Consider the following 18,662-nt stretch of genomic DNA (forward strand, 5'->3'; position numbering starts at 1 on the left):
TTTTGACGTTTAGGTAGGTATACTGTAAATGTCTATTGCCCCCTTTTAAATCGGTTTTCCACAGAGTATGTTTTTTTTTAAGGGTTTTATTTGTTATACTCTCCCCTTTTGACCTCGGACTAAGTTGCATTCCACGAGGAAATCTCTGGTAGGTCGTCTTTATAATGAACATTTAGTTTCAATGGGGTTTTTGTCAAATCAAAGTAAGACGCATTTTAACTTTTGAGTTTTTAAGCTAGTTACAGGCTTAAAAATAAGTATTAGTTTTAAATTGCATGCATATTGTAATATGTATTTGTTTTTTAATGTATTGTAATAAAATGTATTCATATTTATCAACACAAATACAAACATAGTAGCCTCCTTCTTATTGGTCTACTTTTACGGTGTCTGGGCGGGTTCTATCATCTGATTGGACGTTTCCCTTGTCAGTTCAACCCAGACCCAGCTCTTGTTTCCTATTGGCTGCGTTGAGCTGTCAGTCACGCAAGGGGGCGGGACCAGGGACATTCCTCCTGTCTGTGGTGGAAAAAAAAAAAGAAAAAAAAAGAGAAAGTCTCCAAGATGGCGCCGTAGACCTGCCTGTTCGCTGGTAACAATAGAAGCAGCTCGGAGGGACTCAGCCTGCCCGTTCTCCCCGACGAACCCCAGTCCGGCTCGGCCGCGGGGAGGACGATCCGCGGGGGGCGATTCGGGAGGAAAATAGTTCCAGCATGACGGTTTATTTAGGCGTTTGAGGCTAGTCGTTAGCCCCCCCCCCCCCTCCCCCCTCCCCTAACACGGCGTTAGCAGCTAGCGGCTAACCGGAGGAGGATCAGCTGTTTGTGGACAGATGCTGTAGGAAGAGTCGGAGCGCTTTCACAGTAAGTGGATTTAACACATAACCGCGCTGATCGCGTTTGAAAAAAGAAAAACACAAAAAAAACAAGCGTAGATTCCAGATTCACCCTCCCGAAGTTTGAAAAGTAAAAAATTTTTCAATTAAAAAGTTGGTTGAAGCAGCCAAGTTGTTAGCCACACAGCTAGCCGCTCCTGCTAAGCGAGCTAACTCCCGACGCTCCGGCCGAATAAAGTTTGGAGACAAGTTGGAGCCGTTAGGAGGCTCGGACATCCCCGCCAAGCATCTCCCTCCTCCGGGGGCCCGGTGGAGCGGAGCCCCCTCCCCGCAGGGGCGCCAGCAGGAGCCAGCGGCCGGTGTCACCACCAACACCACCCGCAGCCTCCCGTTTCACCAGCAGCTCCGCGGACCTTTCCAGGAGTTTGGGGGGTTTTTGCAGTGGAGGAATGCGCCGAGAACGACGGGAGTTAGTTTGATTAGCGACGCCGGCTCTCACTGACGCCGAGGCGGATGAATTAGCGGAGGGTTTGGGCACTTTTCTTCGGGGTTAAATGGCAGTTTGTGGTTAGATTTTTATTTTTTTTAAGGAGAAATCAAGTGGCCCCAGCAGCTCTGCTTTACTGAGCGACTCTAACGAGCTGGCCTTTTAATTTTTTTTTTTTTTCCCATTTTTCCCATTTTTTTTTTTTTTTTTTTTAAATCATGTTGGCTTTAATTGAGTAGATTCGGGAGGCTTGATGGTGAAATGCTCCTCTCCGGCGGTGACTGAAGGCCATTAGCAAGACAAAGGTCGCCTCCATGGAGCCAGCACGGGAGGCTTTGTAAAGGGCGAGGGGGGTGAAAAAAGAAAAAAAGAGCCAGAATCAGCATTTTTTTATGGACGAAACCTGAACCGGGAGTTTTACTACGAGTCTTTATTGATGATGGCGGATTTTGTTACACCGCGACACAGCGCGGTGATGGAGCGGCTCCGCCGGAGGATCGAGCTCTTTCGGCAGCATCACAACAGCTGCGAGAGCCGCTACGAGAGCGCGACGCTGGAGCGGCTGGAGCTGGAGCGGCAGCAGACCTTCGCCCTGCACCAGCGCTGCCTGCAGGCCAAGGCCAAGCGCTCCAACAAGCACCGGCAGCCCCAGCCCAGCGGCGGAGGAGCGGCAGCGGGAGGAGGAGGAGAGCAGGCCGGCCAGAGAGCGCCCGGAGCCGGCGGTGGAGTAGGCGGCGGAGGAGGAGCAGGGAGCGGAGAGCATGGGGAGAGCGGAGGGACGGCGGCGGAGCAGAGCCGGAGCAGCACGCTGATCGCGGTGAGGGAGCCACACACACACACACACACACTACAAACAGTGTCAGTGGTACTACAGGAGTAACGACAGTAGAAAAGTGAGTGACTCACAGCAGGCTGGATGTGACAGCCTCAGCAAACACAGACTGAACATTAAGAACACACACTGGAGGAGAAAAGCCACTGGAGGCTGTTTCTGCTGAATGAACACATGAGAAATCACAAACACACCATCAGGCTGATGTGTCAGCGATACACAGACAGCAGTGACAGCTCTCACACGACATGGCTCGGCTCGGTCTTCTCCCAATCACAATGTTGCAAGTTTGATTCCCATCTCCACCTGTCGACATGCCGAAGTGTCCTTGAGCAAGACACCGAACCCCAAACCGCTCCCATCGGAGTGACAGTGCCTTGCAAAGCTGCAGCCTCCATTGGTGTGTGAATGTGTGCATGAATGGATGAATGATGTAAAGTGCTATACAAGTGAAGTTTACCATTTACCACGCACAAACACGTTTTTTTCCATACTCGTGTCTAGGGTATGTGCTAACGTATTGAAATATTATTAAGATGTGCTGCCTATACCCACGGTTATTTCTTGTGCAACTCATTGTATTACAATACTACTGCTGGTACTGATGATAAGGATAAAAATATGACATTTCAAATTGCATTTGACAAGTGAAAAACAATCAAAACAAAATCATCTCACTTGCTTTAGTTTTGAAGAAACATTAACTCAGCTTCAGATTGTGTTTCTGTTAAAGCTGGTTGTTCTGTACGACAATCGTCATTGTTTAGGAAAGTCCTGCTTACAATTATTCTCTATAACTTTGAATATTTCAGATGTCACTTACAAATATTTACACTCACTATTTTGTAAATGCTTGTTGCTGTAATTCTCTTCAGTTCCTAAAAAACAAAATAAAATCACAGCAGAGCATCAAAGAGGATCAGAACAATAGCAGGCTAAAGGTTGTGATAGTTGTTTTTTTTTAATGCTAGTTAAGTTTTATTTGTACAGATAATCTTGTTGAGACACACGTTCCCGTCTGCAAGAGAAATCACTTTACACAAACCTTCATGGGCATGCAGAAAAGTACTAATGTAATAATAAAAAACGATTAAGACAAGAGCCTTAGACGTTGTCTGGAGACGGTGACGACCACCTGACTGAGCAATACAAACTGCAATCATGGATAAATTGTGTTTTCAGTCTGAATCTTAAAGCTTCGTAATCAGGTTGAGCTGACAGATGCAGAGGACCTGCAGTAGTTAAATATATAGAAAATATCTCAATCAAATAAAAAGAGTGAGGAAGTTGACAGCAATGGATAGTTTTCTGGCAAGAAGAGCAAACCATGATTTAATTCTAAAACTTTACGATGAGACGGATGAGGACACGCAGCTTGGAAAATAAATGTCCCTTTTAAAAAGTGGGATTGAAGTGTGGAGAATCTATTGTACAGCCATGACTTGGTTTTACACTGACCAGTCAAACAGTCATTATGAACATTGCTGCAGCGTGTCACACTTCACGTCAGTACGATTCTTAGTTTGACCAAAGCCATTTCCATTCTGGGTCACCTCAGACCGTCTTGAGATTCCTGTTTCCTACTAGGAAGTGGGACCTCAGTTACTCGTGAAGCGATGTTGCAGTGCCCAGCAGGGTTCCTGAAGGCGGGATGTCGTTGATACCGATTGTTTTGAAGCAGTTTGTGGATGTGCTGGTAGGAAACCCCGGTGAGGTCGACTCGGGTGAAGCTGCTCCACGCAGTGACAGATGTGATGTGTTGTGTTGTGGCTTTGCCGTCTGGATATAGGATCTCCATCAGATGTCCCAACCTCGGCCTGCTCTGAGCTTTCACCACCTCCTTCATCCCCAAACTCCTTAAAACAACTTCTTACATTGATCACTGGTAAACTAAAAAAAGTCAAACCTTCAAATTTGTTTTAAAAATGGGTTTTGGAATTAAAATTTGAAAAATAAGTTAAGATTTCGGTTTATACGTTGGTGTGGGAATAACTTACAAAGCACAATCTTTTGTTGTTAATATTCAGAATCTGGAAATACATGCAGTAGCAGTAGTAGGAGCAGCTTTTATTCTGAAACACCTTTCATACGCTGCTCAAAGGTCTTCACAAACCTTTAGTGAAACTCTTTATTCTACAGTGACTAATCTGAGTTTTCCTCTGAAAAGTCGCAACAAAACACTCTGACTCACTTCCAAAGATAAATAACAGACTAAAACCGACAGCTTGGAACCTGCTGGGGTTTTTAAGTCCTGTTCTGACATTTCAAAGACGCAGTAATGACTCGGCTGAAAGACTCTGATTACTTCTGTAAGATCAGTGGTGGTATTAAAAGGTGTCACACTGCAGGTGCTCTTACGTTATACATGTTGATTCCTACAGCTCAGATACACACAAGTTTTCTTTAAATCTTTTATTAATCCAAATGTACAGCAGAATGGATGTTCTCTGGAGGATCTCAGCGTCATTAAGAAGTTATAAGAATCCATTTAAAGGCTTTACTGTCTGTGGAGGACATTTAGGGTCATTCAGGGGAATCCCGTGGTAAATAACAAGTCTGTCGGCAGCAAACAGGAGATTCTGATTTCTACTGAATACCATTAATATATTTTTCACACTCTCAAAAGACTGTCTTAACATTCTGAAGTTATTCTGACTGCTTTCCTAAGACTTTGAAGGATCTTGTTGATCACATTAGAAGTTATGATGATAGTTTCTGTGAAGAGAATCTGAAGGCCACCAATGAGCTGTTATTGTTTCTTTGAGGCCTTTTCAGCTCTACTGGAGGTTTAAGTGATGATGGAGGCAGTTTTAAGAGTCGGTGCGTCTCTCAAACAGGTTCTAGCTTTTACCTCCAGTTTGAAAGAAAATCTTCAGATTTCCATTGAACTCAACATTTCTCACTTCTGCCACTTTTCTTCCAAACACGTGAAGTCAGTGACGCGTGATGCTGCGGCGCAGACTCCTGTTTATTTACTCCGGCTATTAAATAGAACTGGTGACAGCAGAAACTTTTGCCCGAGTGCAACTTGGTTTGTTTCTCAAACATTTTGTGTGGAGTCCAGAGAGGTGAGTCAGTGAGCAGAACCCCCCCCCAACTGACTCATCTCTCTGTTTGTTAGTCCTGAATGGCAAACACAGAGGGGGCGGGGCTAAAGCACAGCTGTACTGCCATTGGCTCGTCCTGATGTCAGCAGTGATGTCACTGATGATGAAGCTCATGGCTCACTGCGTTCAGACTTGAACATGATCTGAGCTGCCAGCTGCCACAGTATTGAGGTGCTCACTTGTCCCACTTCGTGTTTTTAACCGTCTCCTCCAGAAGTGCTGATTGACGACAAGGAAAGAGCGGCCGTGAGCGTGGTTTAAATACCAGAAGTGCTCAGTCAGAATTCCAGCTGTAAGACATTGAGCGGAGCTGACATAAACACGGCAGATATTTAGGATTTTTGTGGCAAAGCAGGAGCCAAAAGTTCAGGATGAATCACGGTGAAGAGCTCGGTTATCTGCCTGCCGGGCGTCATGTTAAAATGCCTCAGCCATAACAAAGACTCCCCTCTTCAGCCTTGGACCCACACAGCATCCTGCACAAATAACTGGCTCAACTTAGAATCACTATGAAATCTGCTGTGAAGTGTGTGTGAATGTTAGCAGGCAAAAAGGCACAAACTTCCCTCCTTAACTTCAGATCAGGGCCAAGCAGCAGATTTCAAGTCGTAACACTCGTGATCGTTTCACAGTGGCGTTTTAAAACTGGTAGCATGAGAATTTGTAGCAGTACTGTATTTTAAATGTGCCTTTTGTAGTTTGAGTGCATGTAGTTTTCCTGAAAATATTCTACGGATGACTCGGAATAAATTAGAATATCATTTACAAATTGATTGAGCCTTCTGATAATCAAAACATCTCATTTTATAGTATGTTCCGTTGTTTAAATGTTTTAATTTTCATGACTTTCAAGGTAAAATTCTTACCCAAAAGGCTTGAAGTAACTGTGTTGAATAGAAATATATGAAGTTACAGAATTAGAGTTCGTTGTACCGACGATGTGAGTCTGACGCCTCATTTTAAGTTAAAACAGAAAACTTTCATTGTGTTTTGGGAAATCTGTTTACATGACATTGGTGCTCGGTGCCACGGAAACACAACTTTTTGAAAACACTCCGACTCAGTCTCCATGGAAACGAATGGAAAGCACAACTAATGCACTCGCACACCACGGCCATAGTAAATAGTTGTTGTTGTGCACATGCTCAGTAGACGGACAATAAGAAGGTTTCCTCCAGAGTGTCATGACTCCCAGTGCACACTCTCCTGGGACTTGGTCGTTTTAGAGTTGACAGTCACCATAATGTCATCGATTTTAGTGTTTATGCTGTTTTTGAGGAAAGTGACATCGTTTTCAAAATGTTGCTGTGTAACTGCAAAACTTTTCTGTCATGGAAACACAACATATTAGTCTCAATGAGCACAAGTTCCTTTGTAGATATCTCGTATAAAGGAAAAGCAAGTTTACAGGCCTGCTTTAAATAATATTTAGCAAATTTTTAAACATTTGATGAGTAATCTTGAAACATTATGAAACTTGTTTCAGACCAACTGCTTTATTAAACTTACATTGAAAGTGTGGACTCAGAGGAAGCACACAGAGTAGTTGTGTTTGGAGTTTTTGTGCTTGGTTTCTGTTGGATTAGTGGTTTAAGGACTCGGATACCCATAATCCTGTGGTGCGGCAGACTTCCTCCTCCATCCCATCAGATCTGTCACCGTGGTAACAAGGAGGCCGGGCCAAACCAGTATTTCAGGTTAAAGGAGGTCAAAGATGTTCAAAGAGATGCCAGCGTCATTTCCCACTGCTCCGTCTTTGGACCTCACGCTTTCTTTGTCACTTTTTTTACTCAACCGGAAAAGTTATTTGAACTAATCCCAAAAGTTAGAGAATGAAAAAATAAATAAACTGCAGGTTCAAGTGTCTTTCATGAGTCCTTGTAGTGGAAGCTGGAAACGACTTCTTCACTGAGGTTTAAGTGTTGAAGCTCTACAATTAGATATGATTGTTTCTTGTGTTTGAGCTGTCAAGTCATTCTTTTATTTACATATTTAAGGTAGAAAATAATTTTCCAGAGTTGATGATACTCTACAAACACCATGCTGTGAAACCATCTCCATGAATATCATCATTGCTTCTGTTCATTGTAATTTATTTGATCATCTTTTTGGTGCATTTTGCACAAATCTGAGAACCAAACTAACAGAGTCACATTCACTGGTCTAAATCAGTTTTTAAAATAACTTTCTCTCTCTGTCTTCATTCTGACTGGTAGAAAGTGGCGTCCAACCCCTGAGGCGAACAAATGCTTTCTGTTGGCTCTTCAGAATTATCACGGCGATAAACTGAATAAATAAAGCCACAGTGGGCTCTTCTGTCCAAATGTTTGAATGTTGCCATCTTGGCCCCAGTCAGCTTAATCAGGAAATTCTCTGCATATTTGGTAGAAGACGTCAGTTTTCAGCCCCTGAACGAGGATCAAACTTTGGTTTGACCTTCATCTTAAGAAAAAAGGTTAGAAAAGACAGTCTCCAGGAAGTGGGCGTGGCATCTCAGCAACGCAGCGCGTCTGAGCAGAGAAAACACATGCAGCTCAAATGTTTAAGACACTCTTGAGTTCCGAATCCTGTTTTCCGAGCGGTTACATCGATCATTAATGTCACACACATGCAAGCACATACAATGAAATGGTTTCTGTCTTTGGAAAGGGAATATGAATAACTCATACACCTTCATGTTTGTATGTTAGCTGTATAGTAATTTTACAGCTTCACTTGTTTGACTTTGCGTTCACACTGCATTTAGAGACCAGCGCAAACCGCCTGGACAACGTCACGCAATTACAACAGCTTCTCATTTGGGGGCGCTGTCGCCCAAAACAAACACTAACCAGAGAGGAAGAAAAGAGAAACAACCCAATCATTGGTCTGGACTGAAAGCGAAAGTCCCGCCCCTTTAGCTGTGGTGGCCAAAGGCTAGTTCGCTTGTCGCTAATGGGCCACAAACAGCAGCGATATGTAGTCTTCAGACCAGAGATCAATGAGCGCCTTTCTCACTACTTTGTCCTCACAGTAGTAGTACTACCACTACTACTTCCTCTCTTCTACCACTACTACTTCCTCTCTACTCCTCGTCTACCCACAAGATATTCTCAAACTTTTTCTTTCAGCATCTGCTTCTTCTGGTTCGTTCCTGTAGCTTTGTTTGTTTTCCGACCCAGAATGCATTGCTCTCTACGTCACGTCCTCTCGCTACACCCGCAGCAATGTCTGCAGACCCACGTTTGCAAGTGGACCAGAAGTTCACTAGTTTGATCCGGATCAGAGTTCAGGGGAGCCCAAACAAAGCGGACTTTCCCAGAAAGTTCCTGAAGTGAACTCTGGTCTGGATCAAACAGGGCTGGTGTGAAAGCACCCCAGGTGGGTGGGTGGATGGGTGGATGGATGGGTGGATGGATCTGTGGCTGGATGGATGGATGGATGGATCGGTGCGTAATAATTAAAAGAAAGCAAAAGAAAAGCACTTACTAAAAAAATAAAGCAAAACCTGTCATGCAAATAGACTCAATTAAAAACTTTTACAGAGTTAAAAAGACATGCGTGAAAGATGAAAACTATTAAACATGAAAGAAAACGAGAACAATAGACCTCAGGTTATTAGCAGAAATATTGATTTGTATTAATACAGGAATTTATTATTAAGCACGCGCGTTTCATTGTTACTGTATCAATAACAAACACTGAAGTCTGAAATGTGGCCGTATTGGTCAAACACGGAATCTGAAGGAAAACTTCCAGACTAATTAACTTCAATGGGAAAAAAACTAAAAGTTTGTTGGAGAGACGACGTCCATGAAAATTGTCTGTATGTGTATCGTCTGGTTGTACCTGCCTGCCGCCTCTGCTGGAGGTATTGTCAGTGATGGCGAGCCATCGGCGGCGCCGTGTGACCATCAGCTGACGAGCCGGGCAGCAGCGAGCAGGAAGTTGTGAGATCCGGTGGGTCGAGCTGCCTGCAGAGTGCAGCCGTCAGATCTGCTGACTGCACTGAGGAAGCTCTTTGTTGTCCCGTTATGTAACCTTGCCTGCAGCCCCGGAGAGGGGCAACTTGATTACCCCGACAGCTCCGTCTGCACAGTGCTGCCGTCAGCTGCTGCAGCGCCCCCTACAGGACGTCGGGCGCCGCGTCTGCACACTCTGAAAGAGAAAATCTGTCTCAGATCAACAGCTGGTACTCAGAACAAACAATCACCTCATTTCATGAAGAAAGATCTAAAATAAGATGATGTGAAATCATTCAAATGATACTTAAGCTGCAGTTATTTTATTGTTCAATGAACTTTTAACTCTTTATTCTTGACTGGAAGAATTTTGTCTTTCTGCAGATGTGAATAAACGAGTATTCTGATCGATATTTTGTACTGCTTTATCAAAGTCAGGGTTGTTATGGCAACAAGTGAAGGCAGGTCAGTTCTGTACAGGTCAACAGTCCATTACAAGACACACACACACACACACACACACACACACACACACACACACACACACACACACACACACACACACACACACACACACACACACACACACACACACACACACACACACACACACACCTATATGTAGGTCTCTCATGTTCATGCACCATTTTAGAAACACTGCACAGGGAGAACATGCAAACCTCCACCACAACTCAGGGATATTCACACTTTCTAATTGTATAACTTTTGCCTTTGGCTGGCAGCGTGTTTTACATCCTCATCATTAGATTTTGTTTACACAACCAGTGGCGTTTCTAGATACTTGGTGGGGCAAGATTTTATTTCAGATCTAGTGACTCCACTAAATTCCAAAGTAAAGTGTGTGCACAACCTTTTAGCCACGTTATAACAACCATATAGGAGTTGATCCCATAAAAATGTTGAGCCTTGGAGATAGCTAATCGGAAAAAAATATATAAAATTTAAAAAAAAGAAGTCAACGACAGGAATCGAACAAGGTCACGCTGTTTCTAAAATGGCAGCCTGTAAATTTGCTCGATTTTTACAAACTGTTGATCACAGCGTCACTCAGTTTACTACTAGTCATCTTCAGTTTCTCAGCTAAAGTAAGATTTTCAAACTCGTTTCAAACTTAAATAATCTCCCTAATTTTTATTCTTAACTGTTTGTTAGCTTTAGCTGCTAACAAGCTGGTATTTGTGACGGCTCTCTCCGGTTCTGTGAAGCTGTGCCTAAATCAGCACCAGCCAATCAGCTCAGAGCATCGAAATGATGTTGTTAGTGGGTCTACAGGCTTCAAGCTCCACGGGGCATCAAAAGTCACGTGATCTGAATGAATAAAGCCACAGCCTGAGCATGAACACCTCACTTTACTGCATGCAATACACACTGCATGGTCAAGTCAAAACCCAAAACTTTTGTTGTTGGGTATTTAAACAACAGAATCAGAGCCACTGACAACTGAACTTTATGAAAACGATGCCCAACATGGAGCTTTTTGAAAATGCTCCGACTCTGTGGAACTTTGCTACACAAGCGTTTTCACAAAGTAGTAAATGCAGGAGATGAACAATAACAACCCTGGCGGCCTCCAGGGTGTCATGACTCCAAGAGCTTCATGTTTCCTTCAGTTTCTGAGGAGGATCAGTTTTCTGATGATCTCTTGTTTGTCTCTGCAGCTGCAGGAGACGGTGAAGAGAAAGCTGGAGAGTGCCGGTTCTCCACTGGGCAGAGATCAAGTCAACGGTTACAGCGACGGCTTCCCCCCCAACAAGAAGGCCTGTTTGGACAACGGCACGGCCAACGGCTCCCCGCTCGACTCCAAGCTCGGCATCAGCGACGCACTGATCTCCAACGGCACCCACGGGCCGGCGGGCGACGGGGCGGACGGCGGTGTGGACCCCGGGACGGACTTCCATCGGAAGGAGATGAAGCAGGAGCCGGACGACATCCTGCCCATCGTGCCGCCGTCAGGAGGAGGCAACAACAGCCTGTTCCCAGACCTGAACGAGCAGGAGTGGACGGAGCTAATGGAGGAGCTCAACTGTTCCGTGGTCTACGAGGACATCCAGGACATTTTCAACGACGGCTTCGCCGACCGTAAAGACCCTCTGGAGCTGGCGGCGACTCCGGGTGGCGGAGGAGCAGGGGGAGGGGCAGCCGGCGGGGGCGGCCAGTCGTCGCAGGGTCTGCTCCCGCCGGATCTCGCCAGTGTGAAGACGGAGTTCTCTCCTGCGTCGGCGGTCTTCGAGCAGGACTCTCGCACCGGCTCCCCTCACGTCAGGTCCACGTCCTCTGGTCCTCCTCCTCCTCCTCACCCCACCAGCTCCCCCGTCGCCTCTTCGTCCGCCTCCTCCCCAGCTCTCCCTCCCTCACAGTCGGCCGCTCCCCCTCGGCAGCTCCAGCCTCCCCCCAACCACCTGCTTCCCCCGGGGCCTAAGGACCTGTCCCCCGCCCAGCAGCTGCAGCAGCTGGCCGCCCAGCAGCAAAGAGCCCAGCACCTCCACGGCCAGATGCAGCACAAACCCCCTCAGCCAGGGGCCAAGTACCACAACCAGGGCCCCCATGCCCATCCCCCACCGTGGCCCCAGATGGCCAACACCTCACAGAGCCCACTAGGGGGCGCGTTTGGTATGGACAAACCTACAAGCCCCTCCCTGTACCCTCCGGAGTTCAACCGCAGCGGGCAGAAGCAGCAGCAGCTGCTGATGCAGGGTCAGCCCAACAAGGGCTCCCCCAAGGCGGGGGCCGGGGGCTACATGCCGGGGCCCGCCGGCCACCCCAGCATGCTCGGACACCTCACGTCCGGGCCCCCCCTCAGCCACCCACCGGCAGCGGCGGCCCAGGCCCCCAACGCCATGCTGACCCTCAACAACACCAAACCTCTGTCGCACTTTGAGGCGGGACCCGGCCCCCCACGGCCCCCCAACACCCAGAGCCAGAATAAAGCGGCACTGCTGTCTCTGCTTCGACAACAGCAGCAGATCAAACAGAAGAACAGCATGAGCTTCAGACAGCACATCCCACACACACAGGTAAGACACACACACACACACACACACACACACACACACACACACACACACACAGATAAGAGGCTACCATAAACAACCATTACACGCGTCCTGCACACACAGGTACAGCTAAATATGTTTTAATTTCAAGTGAATTCTGAGAACCGACAGTTGTGACACTGACTGGCAGAGAGGTGGAGGAGGAGAGAGGGAGGAGGAAGTGGAGGACAGAGGATGTGACAGAGCAGCGTTTCACATCATGTATTTAAATTTAGCCACCCCAGCCTGTATTTTTCCGTTCTGTCGCTGCTCTTTGCACGTCATTATCTCCTCTGCTGATCACCGTCGTGGGAATACTCCTGCAGCCCAAAGGATAAAAATCAAGTTTCACAGAGCGCCACCCTCAGGGCAAACACTGCACTGCCAGTTTACTATCCCTCACGTTTTATTTTCACACTGCAGCCAGTAGAGGGCACCAGAGACCTTCAAATAGCATTAGTTGCCGTAAAAATTTATTATTTGTTGTTTTTGTTTATCAATTTGGCATTTCTGCAAAAGTTTTAAATGTCTCAGAGGAGAATGTGTTGGATGTCTAAAGTCAGTTAATGTACAAGCATTGAGAATTATTCTAAAATTAAAAAAAAAAAAAGCAAATGAACATTTCCGTTTCAGTCCATAAACCTGAGAAAAGGAAAAGAAAAAAGTCAGGACTGAAATCTAGACCAATGTCAATGTAAAACCAGGCCCAGACCTGTTGAACTTCAGAACAAAACAAAATCCAAATCCAACAGAGAAAACAAATCAAACAACACAATCTGTTTGATACCAGACCTCGCGTCTGCTACCAAAACTTTAGAAACATGAAAAGGTCCAAACAAAGTCCAAAACTCTGTCGTTTCTCTGAGCCAGTTTCAGATCAAATCAAACTGTCATTGTACAAGTACAACGAAATTACATGTGATTCGGAGGCGGTGAAGCAGTACTGTTGCTTATCTCTGCCGTGTCAGTCCGGCATCTGATGTTGTGAGACGGCCTTGGATAGTTCTGAACAGAGACAAGTTCCCCGTGGGACGGGTGTGAGGAGACATCAGGGAAGGACAGCTTTAATGGGTTCTCTACTGCGAGTCGGGAGGTTCGTCTGAGATCATCGGAACTCTAACGAACAACTAACCAGTTCAAACTCATCAGTCTCAACCTGGTCTGAAACTAATGGACAGAACCGGTGCAGACCCGGTCCAGACTGGAACAGAACCGGTCCAGACTGGAACAGACACCATGTCAAAGAAAGCAGTTCAGACTCGGTCTGAAGGCCAAAACAGAAAACGGTTGTGGAAACTGTTGTTAAGCCCAGTAATTATTGTGTTTATCACGACAAAATCACAACAGTTCCTACTTCGTCATTTATTATAGAGACGCAACATTTTGCTCAAAAAATGCAGCAAATTGAAGCATTTACCTTTTCAATGCACAAACACCCGTCATAAAGTGTAATTAGGAACAGTCTGTACCAGAGGAAATAAACTAATGAACCAAACAGACATATGTTCCTCTTTTTTCTTTCTTTTTTTTTTTTTTTTTGCCCAAATTTGTTTTAATTAACTTTCAACAACAAAAGTACAACTTCGCAAATATATTTTGTTCCACAATCATATTGAAAATGAGTTGCTGTACGTCGCCCTGATGGACTTCCCCTCTTCTCTCAGCTCTGCTCCCATAGACAGCTCTCTGCTCGTCATGTTTGCTCAACAGCAAATGTCGTTTTCACAGGTGAAACCCAAAGCCAAAAACAAGCACTACCTAATGTTTAAGCAATCAATCTAAAACACTCATCAGTCACGTGTTCCAGTGCTTCTGCTCGCTTGAAAAGTGGGAGGGTTCAAACAAAAGCTGCTCTGTCCTGAGTTGTTTAACACATCTAGATGTAAATACCACAAAATAAAAGCTTGAATTCTGGAATTTGTCTCATATTCATGTTACAACAAAAACAAAGGAATTGTCCTCGCCGTTCCAATACTTTTGGAGGAGACTGTGTATATAATCTCATCTTTTAATTCACCTTCACTGATGAATTATGAAACTGTGTGAAATAATGTTGACGTCTCGGTCGTCTTTCGTCCCTGAACAGGACCAGAACACTTACCCAGCTCCTTCCCACGGCCCCGCCAGCACCATGACGTCCGCGCCGGGAAACAACGCCATGGCGGCCCAGCCAGGGGTGAACGCCATGGCAGGTAACCACGGTAACGCTGCCTACATGAACAGCGCGGCGGTGGCGGCGGCGCTGAAGCAGCAGCAGATCCAGAAGCAGCAGTACATGCAGCGGCAGCAGCTGATGGCTGAACAGGTAACGCACAACACGCCAGCCACAACATTATGACCACAGACTGGCGTCCCCAAGAGCTGGGAGAGGAACAGTCGATTCCTTCCTTCATTTGACACCAGGGGGAGCTGTTGTGTCGTAGAAATATGTGCAGAATTCCTGCTGAGGTCTCAGTGGCTGAAGCTTTTGGCTCCTGGTTTCTCCCCGTCACTGTCCAGCAACGTAACATGTCGATCATTAAAACCCTGTGAAGCTCTGATATGCAGAGTGTGTGTGTGTGCGTGTGTGTGTGTGTGCAGGAGAAGCAGCGTCAGCAGGACCAGCAGCTGCAGCGACACCTGACCCGACCGCCGCCTCAGTACCAGGACCAGCCGGGACCGCCGGCCAATCAGAATCCCTTCCCACAGCAGCAAGTCAACCAGTTTACAGGTAGGGGGCGCTCACTCGTGTTCGTGCCGCGGTGCGACGGTTCATCCTCACAGTTTTGACACTGAGCTCCCGGCCGCTCTACACAACATTTAGTTTGATGCTCATTGCCAGTTTCTGAAAACTTCATCCAGCTTTTGAAAAACTACTTTTTAAAGCTCAGACTAAATGTACACAACGAGGATTTAGTCGTAGCTCAATATGGAGATGAACAATACTAAAGTTTACATTTACTGCAGCATCATGTTTCAGCTGACGCTCATTTCTATTCATGGCACATTTAGCAGAACAAAACACAGAGTCTGTTAGGAGCCGGAATGTTTGCATATTTGCACAAAACACCAACCGGCATGCAAACTACACTGATCATTATCTTCTGTACACACGAGTAAATAAATCCTCTCTGTGGAAAGATGCATTCTGCATTCCAGTTTACTCCTCCCGTCACTAATGACGTTTCTTGTGGACCTGGAACATGTAGAATATTATATATATATATATATATACTCTAGAAATAACGTTTCTGTGTTTGTAGCAGTGAAGTTTGATCAGATAAACCAAATGGATCAAGTAAATAAATCATAAATAAATAAAACTGCTGCCATTATCCTCACAAGTTAATCATCTCATCTATAAGAAAGTTTCATGAAAATGATTTTTAAGAAGTTTTTCAGTGTAAATTAAAGTTTCTGTGTCCAGAAGCTATAAAGATGAAAATATTCTCGATGTGATGACAGACGTGACGTTTCTCATCCTCCTCCAGCCGCTTTAACAAACGTTTTAATAAATCCATCATTTGAAGTAACAAAACAGAAAATAAAATAAATAGAATTTTATTTTATTTTATTGATTAAATGTTTTTCTTTTTTCTTCCCAGCTTCCTCTCAGCCAATGGGCAGCGTGGGCTCCATGGGAGGCCCCGCCCCCGGCTCCCGCATGTTCCCTCAGAACCAAGGCATGATGGGAATGAGCATGGGTCCGGGCGGCGGAGCCCCGCCCCCGGCGGCGGGCCAGGCGGACATGAGTCTGGCGTCGTGCGGCGGCGGAGGGGGCGGAGCCGGCGTGGACGTCCTCTACAACAACATGAACATGCACCCGAACCACGCGGCCCATCCCCCACAGCCCGGCATGCAGCGGCAGCAGCAGCAGCTGGGCGCCATGAGCGCCCCCTACAGACAGAACCTGATGGCGCAGCAGCACCTGAAGGTGCAGCCCAACGCCGCCATGCTGAAGCAGCAGCAGCTCGCCGCCGCCACTCGCATGCCGGGCTCCATGCAGGGCGGCATGGGCGCCAGCCTCCCCGGCTCCATGCCCGGCGCCGCCTGGCAGCAGCAGCTCGCCAACCAGCCGCCCTCCACCAACGCCTTCAACAGCCCGCCCAACGCCTTCCACATGCAGCAGCAAGCACGCATCGCCAAGATGCCCGCTGGCTCCGCCCCCTTCGGGCCCAACCCCGGGGCGCGTCCCATGGGAGGCCTGAACCCCGGACAGCAGATGATGCATTCAAACATGGCAGCCGCCCAGCAGAGGGCGCCGCCGAACCCGCAGACACTGGGCCAACCCATGGCCAATCAGCAGCAGGCTCAGCAGCAGCAGCAGCAGCAGGCCAATCAGAGCCAGGCCGTCCTCTCCGACCTGGCGGCGTTCGGACAGCCGCCGGGTAACGGCCGCCAGGCGCTGCAGTGTAACCAAGGTTACCAGGTGAGCAGGACGGCCGGGCAGCAGCAGCAGGTGTCGTTCGGGTACAACGCGGCGGCGGGAAGCTTCGCCGCCGAGAGCGACCTGGTGGACTCGCTGCTGAAGGGCCAGAGCACGCAGGAGTGGATGGCCGACCTGGACGAGCTGCTCGCCAGCCACCATTAGTCCCGCCCCCAGGCGACAGGAAGACGCCGTCACTTAGAAAACAAACCTGAGAACAGGAGTCAGTCAGAGTCGCTCCTCGTGTTCAGAGGAAAACATCATCCAGACGGAAACGTCCTGAGAGTCGGTCGCGACTCGTTTTAACTTCAGAGGCTTTTCTGTTTGGATTCCGTCTGGAGTTTAAATCTGAATCAGTACAGCGCCACCTACGGGGCGTCCATCTGCCTCCGCGTCCTGAAAGACCACGACACTGTTTCATAGCTGCAGAGCTCGGCTTCCAGCCACAGTCCCTCGCGTCGCAGCCGATTTTCATACTTTCCAGGAAGAGGAGCTGCAGTGAGAATCGACACAAAACATGTAAATCAGCTGAACATTCTGTTGTTCAGGAAAATGAGCCGCTGTGAACGTTTCCTGTAGAGCTTGTTCCTCCTGAGCGGCGTCTCTCCTGGAACGTTCACGTTCAGCTCCATCTCGGCTCTTATTTCACACCAAGTAAACAAACGTGCGCGTGGCCCTTTAAGAAGCAGCAGGTTGAAACGTCCCTGAAACTCCCGCCTTGTTACCGACCCAAAGCTTTGTGTTGAGCGTTGTGTCCACACGGTTCTCACTCCAGGTGTTACGGTCGTTTGTGACCCGGAGCAGTTTTCAGCCCGTTTGTCCCGTTTGAAGCCGAAACTTCGGCTCCTCTTGGACGAGTTCTGATGAAGTAGTGTGATGTTATTATTATTATTATTTTTATTTTTAGGCCGTCCTGTTTTAAGGAGGAGCTTCAGTCTGGTCGTTCCATGTTGTTTTGGGGTTTGAGGAGTTGTGACCTGCGTTTGTTTCCTCCAGATGTGACCCGGTTCTTTTAAGGCGGAGCTTGAGCCAGACCATTTTAAGTTATAACTGTTGGCTCCGTGTTCATGTGGAGCTTCAGCTCGGTTCCCCGGCTGAGAGTCGGCTCGTTTGACCTCGGCGTCTAGAGTTGAAGGCGGGGCTTCAGCCCACTCGCCCTGTTTTAAGGCGGAGCTTCCTCGCCGCCTGGTCTCCGGTTGGAGGCCGACTCCGACTGCGTGGCGCCCGCCGCCGCCCGGTCGTCTTATCTACTGTACTGTTTTTGACTTCTTGTTTTTTTTTTTTGTCTTATTTTATTTGTGAGGTTCTTGTTGCTAAGCGACGGCTCGGCCCAGCGTTCAGCCTGGCTCCGCCTCCTGGGGTTTTCTGGGTCTGACTGTGTAAATGTCTATAAATATATTTTTTTGTATGTATGCCTTTCCTAATGATCTGGAGAAGATAGATGTTATTTTTATATATTGCAGCGGACGTTTTGTAAGTATTTTATACTTTTGATATGGTTCTCTGTAAAACAAGAGTATTATGTAAATATAGTTCTTTAGAAACGAGACGCTGTCCCGAGTTTTTCTTTTTCAATCTGCAGGAAACGGATTCACCAGATCATTAAAACACATTTAGGAGATAAACTTTAACCAGTCATTAGTTCACCTCATCTGTCGGTCATTAACCAATAAAACACTTATTCATTAACCTGGTTACCCGTCTGTTGTTAAAACTGGTTAATTGTTTAAACTCAAATGTAAAAAATTCTCCTGTTTGTTGTAATTTGAGGATTCAGGTTTTAACCTGTTTAACTGGTTTAAAACTTAATATTCACTCATTAACCTGGTTTGTAAAGATTAAAGATCGACTCAGTAACCTGATTATTCAGAATATTCTCTCAACATGCTTGTTTTTTTAAATGTAATTTTTTTTAAAGAAATTTCACATCTTATATTTCAAACTTTTGCAATAATACACACTGCATATATTATACTAATATAATAATAATAATAATATAAAC

At 46.5% G+C, this 18,662-nt stretch overlaps 1 protein-coding gene across 2 annotated transcripts; it reads left to right on the forward strand.

Annotated features, from left to right (window-relative positions):
* Positions 1-600: 600 nt before the first annotated feature.
* Positions 601-18,200, forward strand: maml1 (mastermind-like transcriptional coactivator 1; the record flags this gene model as incomplete). Of its 2 annotated transcripts, XM_080465545.1 has the most annotated exons (6): positions 601-863; positions 1,791-2,139; positions 10,882-12,237; positions 14,342-14,560; positions 14,836-14,965; positions 15,840-18,200. In XM_080465545.1, 5 exons carry the CDS (start codon positions 1,798-1,800, stop codon positions 16,823-16,825), a joined length of 3,033 nt encoding a protein of 1,010 aa, XP_080321671.1. In that variant the 3' UTR covers positions 16,826-18,200. The 2 variants fall into 2 exon arrangements, with proteins under 2 accessions (XP_080321671.1, XP_080321670.1); XM_080465544.1 differs by lacking the exon at positions 601-863 and having other exon boundaries at positions 1,759-2,139.
* Between the last annotated feature and the right edge of the window lie 462 nt (positions 18,201-18,662).

This window comes from Lipophrys pholis (assembly GCF_963383615.2).
Source record: "Lipophrys pholis genome assembly, chromosome: 6".
Classification (NCBI taxonomy): Eukaryota; Metazoa; Chordata; class Actinopteri; order Blenniiformes; family Blenniidae; genus Lipophrys; species Lipophrys pholis.